This window comes from Vespa mandarinia, chromosome 9 (assembly GCF_050613455.1).
Source record: "Vespa mandarinia isolate Hongniang chromosome 9, ASM5061345v1, whole genome shotgun sequence".
NCBI classification, from domain to species: Eukaryota; Metazoa; Arthropoda; class Insecta; order Hymenoptera; family Vespidae; genus Vespa; species Vespa mandarinia.
The window spans coordinates 235,001-250,000 of record NC_140818.1 but is presented as its reverse complement, the minus strand read 5'-3'; the positions used below and the strand labels follow the sequence as shown (position 1 = coordinate 250,000).

Here is a 15,000-nt window from a genome sequence, read left to right as displayed (position 1 = left end):
TTTACCTTATATATATGTTTTTTTTCCTCTTCATTTTTCATATGATTATCAACTTGATGTTAACTATTATGTTTGTACATTTAAATTTATACGACGTTGATGAATGAGTTTTATATAAAAATAAAAAGGTAGAAAAAGAAAAGAAAATTATGCAAATGAATGTAAATATTCTCGGAAAAATTTTATTAAAAAAGAAAAAAAAATTGCAAATAAAATATGTAGAAGGGTGATCGAGAAAGATGTATCTTGTCCAGAAGTTTTCTTTCTCAATCCTTTAACTTGATTGAGCTTTTTTCTTCTTTCTTCCTTTTTCTTTTTTTCTTTCTTTCGAACCAGCAACATTGAAACATTGCGTGTACATAATTATCCCCACATACTTTCCTGGAATTAATTTCGAGCCTCGTCGAAAGAGTTTGTTTCTTTTCTTTTTCTTTCATTCTCTTCACCCTCGGTAATACGTTTTCAGTCGCGTTTTATCATGTTATAATCTCTAAAATCGCATGTGTTTTCGTCATACGAAATAGACAATATTCAAAGAAGAAAATTGAACAGTACGAGAAGACACAAATATAAAAAATAAAAAATAAATAAATTACTAATGATCTGAATATAAATAATTTTTTTTTTAATTATTAAAAGCGAATCGAATTTTTTTACAAATATAATTTTCTATGAAAAACAATCGATCTCATTTTTATTATTACTCGATAATTAATATAATAAAAATTGTAGTAAAAAAATATTATGATTATATATTAATACTATATTATAATTAATAAAATATAATATAAAATATTATAATTATTGTAACTATAATTAGATAATAAAAATTATAATAAAAGAAAGGAAAAAATATAATATATAAGATTACTTTCGTAGAAATATATTAAATAACTTTAAATATAATATTAAATCATATCCAATAATTTATTAAAATTAAAAACGTAATAATTACTTTGAATATATCAAATTCGCCTAATATTTCCTATTGTTTTTCAAAATAAATTTAATACTATGATGTTATTAATTAGTTAGCATAGAAATTAAAAGAGAAAAGAACAATATCGATTGAATAGAAAGGTCGAACGTTCGTAACGGTAATACTTTGGACAACAAAGTCCAGTTAGGTCGAAGCCGAATGCTAACACTGAACACTATGCTAAAGCTTGGATCCTCTGACAGTGACACCGCGGAAACGTGCTTTCCTGATGAACTTGACGCATGACTGATCTCGACTCTCACGCATACGGTTAATCACCGAGCTTCTGTTTGAATATTGCCGAGAGACCGCCGCAAAGCCCAACCTTTGAATAAACGTTTCCGATAAATGAAACGGATCGATACCAACGATGTCAAAATGAAGTTATTTATGTAATTAATCAATCCCATTTAAATACAAATTCATTACTTGATTTCAATTTTAATAAAAAAAAAAAGAAAAGAAAAAACCTTATGTTTGTTTTTGTATTAAAAATCAAATTCTAAAATTTAACGATATTTATTCTATAAGTTTATTAAAAAAAAGAAAGAAGAAAGAAAAAAGTTCATTTGAATATATTCTGATTAATGTATTATATTATAATACAATATACTGTACTATTATATTATTGTATTGCTATATTATTGCAATGCCCTCTATTGTATCACACTGCACTGCACTGTACTACTGTATTACTGTACTATTTTATCATTGTAATGTATTATACTGCATTGCACTGCATTGTACTGTAAATGTATTCTACTATATTAGTGCATACATCATAGTACAGCATTATAACCGATCATGAATGCAGATTAATTTATTTTATATATAGTGAGTTAAGTCATTGTATACACTAAATTACTGTATTAATTTATTGAGTATATAATATAATACTGTAGTATTGTGCTACTATACCGCTGTAATATATTACAATGTATTGCATCGTACTATTGTTCTATCTGTATTGTTCTATCATTAATATATTACACTGCATTGTACTGTAATGTACTGTTACTGTATTACAGCATGCATCATAGTACAGCAATATAACTTGTATGTACGTAATCATGTATGCAATCTATACAAAAATTTTTTTATATCAAGCACCGTAATGATGTTTTAATGATGATAATATTTTTTATTAATATTAATATTAATATTAAAAATAATTTAATATTAATTTGATGTTAACAAAAAATATTTAAAAAATTAGTAAATCATAAATATGTTATTAATATCAGTAATTTAAAATTAATAAAATATATTAAATTAATATTAATTACGATACATATGAATTCTTACGATAATGTAGATACTTGAAAATTGATATTGAAAATTTGTTAACTTCTCTGAGATTCTAACCTTAAATATCTTCGATTACTTCGAATCACTACTCATTTTAACTTAACTATCATCACATATTTAACAAGGTAATTCTAAATTATTCTATTATTTTTACTGATTTTTTTTTTTATTGCACGAGCGATCTTTCACTTTTATATTTTTATTATTATCATTTTATTTACAATGTTTTAATAATTATTTATATATATATATATATATATATATATATATATTTATTATTATTTCATAATATATATAATTTTTTATGTAAATTATTATTATTGTACTTAATTATTATTTATTATACTTAATAATAATTTTCTTTTACATTTAATTGTTAGAAATAAAATTAGGTATGTGCATATACACGTATGTAGATTGATTAAAACGAGAAAATAAAAATAAAGAAAAAAAGAGAAAAGATATATTAAGACTCGGGATACTCGAGTTTCACTTTATGCAAGTCGAAAATTGCACGTACCAAGTATGATAGTAATCTCGAAGGATCTAACAGGAGACCTGTCTCGATGGGTTACAAGACTCGTAAGTACTATCTTAATTAGCTTTCCTGCTAGAATTAAATGCACGGATAGTAAAGTGTGACAGCCGAGTCGTGGCCATTCGTGGGCCACTAGCCAAACACACTGATAGTTTCTATTCAAGAAGTTAATTAGACACGATGACAGTTCTATCTCCATCTCCCTTTATTCTTGGCTCGAGTTCATCACAAATCATTTTTCGCATAAATTACGAACGAGTCAACATTTTCGAATTAATTTTCCTGTACGTAATTTCTCCTATAATATATTTACATATATTATGAATATATATATATTATGAATATTGTGAATATATATATATATATTTATTTTATTAAGAATTTGTGATAGAAGTTTTTCGAAGGAAGTTATTACAACACCATATTGCATCTAACTACATTGATCAATTACTGTCTACTAAAATTACTTTAAGTATATGTATATTATATATATATATATATATATACACACATATACATATATATATGTGTGTGTATGTATGTATGTGTGTGTATATGTATACATGCATGTATGTATGTATATAATAGACATGTGGTTGTATTTTTTTGTATCTCCTATATATGTAAGTGTATCTAAGAAATAAAGGGGTATCAATAATAATTAAAAATACAACATGAATCACAATACAACATGAATAAGTGAACACACGTTAGTAATATTAAAGATGGAATTCCTTGAAAAATATATGAGTAATCGATAGTTGTTATTCAATAGATGGTATCACTTGGCTATATCAACGTAAATTCTTTTGAAAGAAAAAACGAAGGAAAAAGAGAGAGAGAGAGAGAGAGAGAGAGAGAGAGAGAGAGAGAGAGAGAGAGAGAGAGAGAGAGAGAGAGAGAGAGAGAGAGGGAGAGGGAGAGAGAGAGAGAGAGAGAGAGGGAGAGGGAGAGGGAGAGAGAGAGAGAGAGAGAGAGAGAGAGAGAGAAGGAAAATACAAAGTACAATAAAAAAAATTGGCCAAAACTTCTTTTCCGTTCTTTTACAGTTCTACTACCTACATTCAGCTCTGGCATTTTCTTGTTACAATTTTCAATCTCCTTTTTCTTTTTCTATGCTTTTCTCTTTCACTCTGTCATCAAATTTAAGACATCTTTGAAAAGGTTTCATTCAACAAAGACAGTCGATAATAATGATGTTTCTCGCAAAATATTTCCGAAAATAACACATAAATTTTTATTATTATTTGTTGTTATTTAATTGATCAATTCTTAATGTTCATTGAAACATTATTATATGAATAATTCTTTTTCGAAACAATTTTGAATTATAAAAAATAGATCAACAATATGGTGGCTCTTTTATTTTTTTAATAAACAAATTCTTAATAAAATAAAGTATTGAAAATAAACAAAAAAAAAATAGAGAAAAAATCTCTATAATTTACTTACAAACAAATATTTAATTTTAATGACTAATCAATAATCGATCTACGTAATCAGACACAATATGACAATGTAATAGTGTCCTTCGAAAAACTTCTGTTACAAATTCTGAATAAAAAAAAAAAAAAAAAAAAAAAAAAAGAATAGAAGAAAAAAAAATCTTAATAATATATTTAAAGACAAATATTTTATTTTAACGAGTAAACACTAATTGTTTAAGTCAGACACAATATAGCGTTCTTCAAAAAACATTCTATTAGACATTCTGAATAAGATAAATTAACAAAAAAGAATGGGTAAGAAAAAAAAGGTAATACAAGACAAAAATATGTGAAACATTCTATTCAAATCTAAAAAAACTCGTAGTCGAGATACAAAAGGGTGCTCGGGTTCTCTGCGTTCAGTTTTGTCTCTCGTAAACGTGAAAATGTAACGAGCCACTTGGCCACGTTGCATATTTCAGAACAAGCCAGACACCCCTTGGCGGTATGTCGTGTGATCGTCTTTCGAAAACCACCCTATGTCATCGTCATACAATATCCCTGTACACACACACACACACACACACACACACACACACACATAATAGTTATATACCTGTAATACTTGCTTATGACATAGTCATAAAATTGCTAATTAAAGTCTACTAATACTCTTCGTTCACTATTGTTATAAATTATTTATAATCTATGAAAGATTATCAAATTTATCAATTCGATATTTTTTTTTGCATTGAAATATAAGGAAAATTAAAAAAATCATCCTTTGATAAAATATTTAATCTTTAAAATATTTAATTTTTAATTTTATAAATCCCCAATTTTCATATAATATAATTTAATATATAATTTTTTTAATAAAATTTTTACGTATACATAGCTTTTATTATATATAGTATCTGTAGTATATAAGTAAATTAATATGTGTATATATTAAAATAAGAAAATATTAAAATAATTTTTAAAATGAATTAAACAAAATAATTTTTGATATAATAAATATCAAAAAATTATGGACAATACATACATAAAACTATAATCATAAATATAGTACAATATAAATAATAATTATTATTACATATATTAAAAAATATTAAAATAATTTTAAAAATAAATTAAATAATTAAATAATATTTGATATAGCAAATATTAAAAATTAATATATTATACATATATATAAATATAGCACAGTATAAATAATTATATATACACATATATGTATATATATACACATATATACATATATGTATTATATTCTACAGATACTATAAGATATCAATAATATATTTATAATAATATGATCAATAAAAATGAATAATTATGGATTGAAAATAAATATAAGAAGTTAAACATTTCTCTAGAGTTTATTAGTGCCTACACACACACACACACACACACAAAAGAACAACAATGGAGTTAATGTAAAGACGAAAACACTTTGGTTTTCGTGTTTCTTTCATAAAAAGGTGCTTTTATTCTCATCGCAGCGGATAGAACATCGCGAGACAGAAATTTGCTTCTGCCAGACATCGGGGTATATACAACTTCAAGTAAGAAAACGTGCTCAAGTATAGTCTTCAGCGTGATTCTGTATTTCTTCGAAGGGACGTGAGACGTACGTAGTATTAATATGAGAAAGAAAAAAGAAGCAAGAAGGTAAAAGATGAAGAAAAGATTTTCGCGAAGATTTTTCAAATAATCGATACTTCTATCTTCTACAAACTATTTTTTTTCATTTTTTCGATTTTTTCTAACTCTTATTCTCATAATTAAATTCTACAAAATTAATCAAATGTTATTCACGAATTTATGCATTGTTTATGTTTACATGAAATATAATGTAACGAAATAATAAAATGATAATAATAATAATAATTAGAAAAGTCTATACTAAAATAATTGTAGATTCTAAAGTTTCTAATTATTAATTTAATTAATTTATTCGACATTTATGATCAAAGTAATGACTCTAACACATTATTATCAAAACAGAAATAAACGAGACATAAAAATTTATTTGAAAGAAAAATAATTCTAACAAATAAAATATAAAATTTTCAAAAATTTCTAATTACAATAAATAATTGACATTAAACGGCCCTGTGATTAAAGTAATGAATGTATCGTTAATACCATCGAAACAGCGATTTCTACATAGCGAGCTTTGAAAGTTTTCGGATTCTCCACAGTGTATTTTCGAAGTTAAAGCAAACCATTCGAAGTTCAGAATATCCTTGGATAATCTCAACGCGAAGAACCTCAGCAGAGTAAAGAGCAAGGGAGGAAGAACAGAAGAAGGAGGAAGAAGAGGAAGAGGAGGAAGAGAAGGAGGAGGAAAAGGAGGAAGGTCGAGTATATCCGTGCAAGAAGCCACTAAAGTCGAATATTTCATCGTCGTTTGAACGAGCATAGGCAACCGATTTTCACGAGAACACATCCTTGGAATCCTTCTGTCAGATTTACAACCTTCCCTTTACGATCCTATTTTGTTTTCTTCTTGTTCGATACCTATAATTCACTACGCTTTTATACCGGACAACTTAAGCAATACTCTTTCATTCGTTTATTTTAATACAATTATAATGTATGAAAATGATTCAATATATATTTTCCAAAACTAAATACTGAATTTTGTTTAATATGTACTTTAAGACCGCATTTTGTTTTCTACTTATTCGATAGATACAATTTACTACATTTTTATAATAGACTTGTTTTTTTGCTTACAATTATTACATTAAAATGATTTAATTTATATTTTTCAGGAACTAAATTCTAAACTTTTTCCTACCGAGTGTAATAAAAGAAAAAAGGAAATTATTTTATTCCCTTCAAAATTGACACATATAATATAATAAATGCTGTTATACGGATTCGAAAAATAATTATTTTCTGTCTACTGATCAATCATGTTTTTTCTTATAGAATCAATATATAAAAGTGGTTCAATTCATATTTTTGAAGAATTGAATTCTAAATCATTTTTTCCCCCTATGAAATATAATAAAAAATTAAATAATTAAAAAAATAAAAAAAGAAAATATAATATTTGATTACTTAAAAAATGTCTGTATTTTTAAGTAAATGCTCATATATCTAACTACATATACGTAGTTAACTTATTTACAAATTATTTATGTTTAAATTTATGTTTACTTATAATAAAATAAATGTACTTGTCAATTACTGTTACTGTTTTAATAGCGTAATCTAAATTGAATTTGATGAAAATAACAAAAATTGTTCTAAAAAACAGCTGAACAAAGAAGTTGTTAAAAACTCTCAAGTCTCTCAAGTTCTCGATTCTAGCTCTAGTAAATCTATTGTTAATTTAAAAAATTACTCACCTCACGTAGTTCTTTGATTTTTAAACCTCCTTTACCGATGACACAACCAGCTTGACTTTGATGTACCAGCATACGTACATCAATTTCGTCACTTCCATGTCGGGAACCATTCTGAAGAAAAAGTAAATTAAATAAAATAAATTAGTTAGTTTGTTGACGATTTTTAATTTAAAATTATGTTAAAAATAAAATAAATAATTTTACCAAATTTTCATTTGCATCGATTGAAGTTCACAAAAATATAAAAAAAAAGAATAAAACAAAACAAAAAGTAATTAAAATAAACAAAAAAAAATATATAAGGATAAAAATTAAGTATATAATAGAAAAAAAAATCGTTTTATCAAATTTTCGTTTAATTTATCGACTTAAATTCATTGTGATATAAACAAAAAATAAATAAATAAAGAAAAAATTACGGATTATACTAACCTCTTCAAGATTAGGTACGACCTCGTTGAGGACTTGAAGAACTGTCGTCAGATCGGAACTGATGGTCAAAACTCTAAAATCAAAAGAATCCAGAAAAAAAAGAGAATTATTTTCACATCTATTTCTTTCATTTTCGTTTACAACACATATTTTCTAAAATAACATCTAAAACAACTTGTCTTCAGCCTTTCTATGAAACTTTTCAAATATCCTCAAATATTTCTTACAATCGTCCTATTAATTCAATTCTCTGGAAAAAAAAGATGAAAAAAACAAGTATAACAACAAAAATGTAAACATAAAATTGACATTTCTTGACTTAAAATATTAAAAATATACGAATTTTTTTTTATCGAAAGAGATCTTTAATATTACGAATTATAAAATAATATAAAGATAATAATAAGAATGACACTTTCTTATCGTTCTCTTTATGCTTATTTTTACTTTATTATTTTTCCAATTATCTCGTAAAGAAGGAAGATAAAGAAAGAGATAGATAAAAAAGAGAGAGAAAGAGAGAGAGAGAGAGAGAGAGAGAGAGAGAGAGAGAGAGAAAGAGAGAGAGAGAGAACGTAGGAGTAAATTTAATTATAATAGAAAAAAAGTAAAAAAATAAAATAAAATAAAAAGGAAAAAGAATAAACTGTGCAAGGGAAATTTAGCTGAGTTAACCTTGTAGCTGCGTAACCCTTTAAACACAAAGAAAATAGTTTTTTGTTGTTGAAAACAAGAAGAAAAAAATTAAAGCTGAATAAAAATACGAATTACTCGATTGGTGCTCTCATATATTATAAGTTATTTGCAACTTGTTAATAACATAATTATTTCTATAGTTCTAATTCCATTCGATCTTTTTTATTTTTCGTTCGAGATTTATAATCGAACGCAGAACACTTACGCGACTACATTTTTTTTCTTTTTTTCCCCCATTATCGTACCACATGCATATTGTTAATAAGGTGAAGTGTCTTTTTCCTTTTTCTTTTGTTTAATCAACTTCGGTTTAATAATATATTCATCATTCTTTGGCAAGTTAAGATTATTATTAATCTGATGACATCAGATATCGTATTAGAAGACAATATATATCGAAGATCGTGATACGAGTACAATACATGTATGATATATACAGATACAGAATGTAACGAAACTACGGGATGAAACTTTAATAATGGATTCCTTATATGTAGTAAAAGAAAAAAAAATTAATTTTCATCAATATGAATCCACAAAGGAAATATTTAATTTTTGAATTGTAAAACGTTTAAGTATGATCTTACAAATTAATTGTACTGTATGTTTATATGCTGATATGACGACATACTTCGTTGACACTTTCTTAATTTTTGAAACATCTATTGAATTCTGATTTAAAGTAATATATTGGGTTGTCCGGAAAGTTCATGCCGATTTTTGGTAGGTGGTGTAAAGATAAAATCAGCATGAACTTTCCGGACAATCCAATAATTATTACTTAATTATAATATACTTCATAATCAATAATAATTAATTACAATTATAATTTTTAAAATCTTATATTTAACAGAAACGATAATTTATATTTGAATATAATTTAATTACACAATAGTTATTTGTATTTAATTCCAATAAATAAAATAAATACAACGTTATCGACGGAGTACGTTAAGATTATATTTGAAGATCTTATAAATCTAAAATTAAGCATTTTCGTACTCAAATAATTTTCTTTCTTTTTTTTCTTTTTTCTCCACATATGAGAGACACATTACCGAAGTTTTATCACGTTTGCACTCTATACAAGAAGATGAATGGTATTCTCACTTCCCCTATCCCTTCATATTCTATAAGTATGAGGATAAAAAAAAATGTTATATAAGAAACATAAGCTTGAAAAATGATTTATAAAAAAAAATAAATAAATAAATAGAAAATAAATAAATAAAAAAAGAAAAAAAAATTAAAATAAAATGAAATATGAAAAAATATGAAATAACGAAGATAATGATTTTCGTTCGACATGGTACAAGAAAAATAAATATTGATGATATTTATAGAACTATTTCCTAAACTAACGAACTATTTTATAAACTATTTTCAATCTTCGTTGATATTCCAATAAATTGGCTATAATAATCACTGAATGTGAATGAAATACAGATAGGAGTATTCATCATTTGAGAACACTCATAGCATTCAAATGATTTTCATTATCAACACGAACCATATTAGTTTCTACAACCAGCTCAACTAGTAAACACAGACTGTGTTAACAGATTAGATAAATATCGCTAATCTGATCTTATAACATGTACTATCTATGTAGAACGAAAACCAATTCGTTGTTATTTCATAGTTCTTGTTAAAAATTTTTTATTTACATACACACATATCATATATATATATATATTTTATTATATAAATATATATATATATATATATATATATATATATAATGTTAATCACATGATTACATATAATCGAACTGGTACACATTCATTTATTCTATTTGGCTAATCTAGTTTTTTCATTCTATTTCTTATTATTATTACTGTTGCTATTATTATTACTATTATTATTATTATTTTTATTATAATTTTATTATTATTATTATTATTATTATTATTATTATTATTATTATTATTATTATTATTATTATTATTATTATTATTATTATTATTATTATTATTATTATTATTATTATTATTATTATTTTTATTATTATTATTATTATTATTATTATTATTATTATTATTATTATTATTATTATTATTATTATTATTATTATTATTATTATTATTATTATTATTATTATTATTATTATTATTATTATTATTATTATTATTATTATTATTATTATTATTATTATTATTATTATTATTATTATTATTATTATTATTATTATTATTATTATTATTATTATTATTATTATTATTATTATTATTATTATTATTATTATTATTATTATTATTATTATTATTATTATTATTATTATTATTATTATTATTATTATTATTATTATTATTATTATTATTATTATTATTATTATTATTATTATTATTATTATTATTATTATTATTATTATTATTATTATTATTATTATTATTATTATTATTATTATTATTATTATTATTATTATTATTATTATTATTATTATTATTATTATTATTATTATTATTATTATTATTATTATTATTATTATTATTATTATTATTATTATTATTATTATTATTATTATTATTATTATTATTATTATTATTATTATTATTATTATTATTATTATTATTATTATTATTATTATTATTATTATTATTATTATTATTATTATTATTATTATTATTATTATTATTATTATTATTATTATTATTATTATTATTATTATTATTATTATTATTATTATTATTATTATTATTATTATTATTATTATTATTATTATTATTATTATTATTATTATTATTATTATTATTATTATTATTATTATTATTATTATTATTATTATTATTATTATTATTATTATTATTATTATTATTATTATTATTATTATTATTATTATTATTATTATTATTATTATTATTATTATTATTATTATTATTATTATTATTATTATTATTATTATTATTATTATTATTATTATTATTATTATTATTATTATTATTATTATTATTATTATTATTATTATTATTATTATTATTATTATTATTATTATTATTATTATTATTATTATTATTATTATTATTATTATTATTATTATTATTATTATTATTATTATTATTATTATTATTATTATTATTATTATTATTATTATTATTATTATTATTATTATTATTATTATTATTATTATTATTATTATTATTATTATTATTATTATTATTATTATTATTATTATTATTATTATTATTATTATTATTATTATTATTATTATTATTATTATTATTATTATTATTATTATTATTATTATTATTATTATTATTATTATTATTATTATTATTATTATTATTATTATTATTATTATTATTATTATTATTATTATTATTATTATTATTATTATTATTATTACTTTTTTCTTCTGCTTCATCATTTTTGTTTGTTTGTTGTTTACAGCATGTGTTCTTAACGCCAATGTTAATTGGTGCCAAACGCAAACATAAACTACCATCACCAAATGGATAATTTTTTTTTCTTTATGGGGACACGGAAATAATCAATTTTTTCTTTTCCTTTTTATAAATTTTTGTTCGGACATAATCTTCTTATAAGATTATATTTCTAAAAATAAAGATTATTTTTGTTCTCTTTAAAACAAATGCGTGTTGACCTAGTTCGGAATTTCGCGCGAAAGGAGTCAAAAACCAATTTGAATTTTATGGAAATTCTCAAACCAAGAAGGACTTATTTATATGCTACTTCGAGTTTTTAGGAACGTATCTACGTTGGAGGAACACAACCACACTTGAAGTCCTATTTGTTGAAAACGATATATTTGGTGAATTAATTTGACATATTAGCGACAGAGTAACGAAAGATCTTGTTTGTCACTTGCAACATTTACTCTATAATTTCGAATAATTATTATAATAGCAGAAATTAATTTATATTTTAAAATTAATATGAACAAATAAAATAAACAAAATATTTTAATTTTTTCTATTACAATAAATTTTATATATACATATATATATATATATATATATATATATATATATATATATATATATATATCATTGTCCATTACAATACGTTTGAACAATACGTTTATCATAAAATTTTATTCGACGTCGGTAATATGTTTTATATATACACATACATATACACATTTGTATATTACAAGGTAGGTCAAAAGTTTCTAAGCGCGTCAGAAACTCTTAGACAATATTAAAGATTATTTACACTTTCCGACAATATTAAAAATCAACCATAGGTTAAAAATTAACCTATCAAATATAGGTTCATTTTTTTCATGCTGTAGAACTACAACCTTGGGAAGTTTATTTTATCTAAAACCTAGTCTTAAAGCTTATAGTGTTAATTTTATAAATTAATGATTACAAAAAAGAAAATACATATATATATATATAGCCTAAGAAGTCTCGAAGAAGACTAATCGATTTTTAAAATCACTTACGAACTTTGAACCCACCTTGTTTAATATATATAGATTCACGTATAGTGTATCCAGTTTAAATATACAAACATGATTATTTCCCTAAGTATTAAAAATACAAGAAAATGTTTCAGAAGAATATTGTAAGATGTCAAGGAATTCACACCATAGTGGTAATTATTAGATTTTGCAATGTCTTTCTAGCATCCTATGAATGTCCCATTTTAATTCTTAAATGGAATTCTACATTGTTTATTACATATTTTTGTAGTTGACATCGAGCCATTATAAAAACACCATTTCTACACATGTATTTTGCATACGCTATTGTTGAGTTATTAAGTTTCAAATTTGACGCGATATACATCGCATGGACAAGACTTTATATGCTTCTAGACGGAAAAAAATGAATAAAGAAAAAACAGGAAAAAAATTGAACTGTTACATTGTTATACAAAATGTATAACTGCTATTTTTAATAATGTAAGATACATACACACAAAATGTCAGTGGAACTTCAAAGTACAAGCTTAATAATTTAACTATGGTTCATACTAAATATACATACGTGTGGATAGTGTTTTGTAAACATATCAATTATATGAACATATATTAAACGAAGAATATAAAATAGCATTAAAATATTTTAATGTAATATTCACAGAACTATCCAAGATCATCGTAAAGTCAAATAATTATCAAAAAATTAGTAACAATTTTTCTCTTATTTATACTATATACACGTTCCTTTGAAACATTTTCTTTTCTTTTCTTTGCATTTTTACTACTTACAGAAATAATTCCGTGTATACATTGAAACAGTTATATACGTGTGTATGTATATGTGTGTGTATGTATATGTGTGTGTATGTATGTATACATATATAACGGAAATTTGGATATATACGAGTTTGAGTTTCTTCCAAATGAATTAATGTGATAGTGGTATGCGTGTGTTTGATTTCAATCTGATCTTTGCAACGAATATGTAAACTTTGCATACTAATGCCGTTAGTAGGCCAAATCCTAAAGCAGATAAAGAGAGGAAGCTTGTTAAATGATCACGTACGATGGAGAGAGAGAGAGAGAGAGAGAGAGAGAGAGAGAGAGAGAGAGAGAGAGAGAGAGAGAGAGAGAGAGAGAGAGAGAGAGAGAGAGAGAGAGAGAGAGAGAGAGAGAGAGAGAGAGAGAGAGAGAGAGAGAGAGAGAGAGAGAGAGAGAGAGAGAGAGAGAGAGAGAGAGAGAGAGAGAGAGAGAGAGAGAGAGAGAGAGAGAGAGAGAGAGAGAGAGAGAGAGAGAGAGAGAGAGAGAGAGAGAGAGAGAGAGAGAGAGAGAGAGAGAGAGAGAGAGAGAGAGAGAGAGAGAGAGAGAGAGAGAGAGAGAGAGAGAGAGAGAGAGAGAGAGAGAGAGAGAGAGAGAGAGAGAGAGAGAGAGAGAGAGAGAGAGAGAGAGAGAGAGAGAGAGAGAGAGAGAGAGAGAGAGAGAGAGAGAGAGAGAGAGAGAGAGAGAGAGAGAGAGAGAGAGAGAGAGAGAGAGAGAGAGAGAGAGAGAGAGAGAGAGAGAGAGAGAGAGAGAGAGAGAGAGAGAGAGAGAGAGAGAGAGAGAGAGAGAGAGAGAGAGAGAGAGAGAGAGAGAGAGAGAGAGAGAGAGAGAGAGAGAGAGAGAGAGAGAGAGAGAGAGAGAGAGAGAGAGAGAGAGAGAGAGAGAGAGAGAGAGAGAGAGAGAGAGAGAGAGAGAGAGAGAGAGAGAGAGAGAGAGAGAGAGAGAGAGAGAGAGAGAGAGAGAGAGAGAGAGAGAGAGAGAGAGAGAGAGAGAGAGAGAGAGAGAGAGAGAGAGAGAGAGAGAGAGAGAGAGAGAGAGAGAGAGAG

General features: G+C 24.1%; 1 protein-coding gene across 7 annotated transcripts in view; it reads right to left on the bottom strand.

Annotated features, from left to right (window-relative positions):
* HnRNP-K (Heterogeneous nuclear ribonucleoprotein K) overlaps window positions 1–15,000 on the bottom strand; it is a 157,240-nt gene that overhangs the window by 40,041 nt on the left and 102,199 nt on the right. For all 7 annotated transcript variants that reach the window (XM_085659479.1, XM_085659480.1, XM_085659483.1 and 4 more), the window contains 2 exons: window positions 8,050–8,122; window positions 7,618–7,728 (listed from right to left, as the gene is read on the bottom strand). In XM_085659479.1, the coding sequence (XP_085515605.1) occupies window positions 7,618–7,728; window positions 8,050–8,122 (184 nt within the window). The remainder of the gene's footprint in view (window positions 1–7,617; window positions 7,729–8,049; window positions 8,123–15,000) is intronic.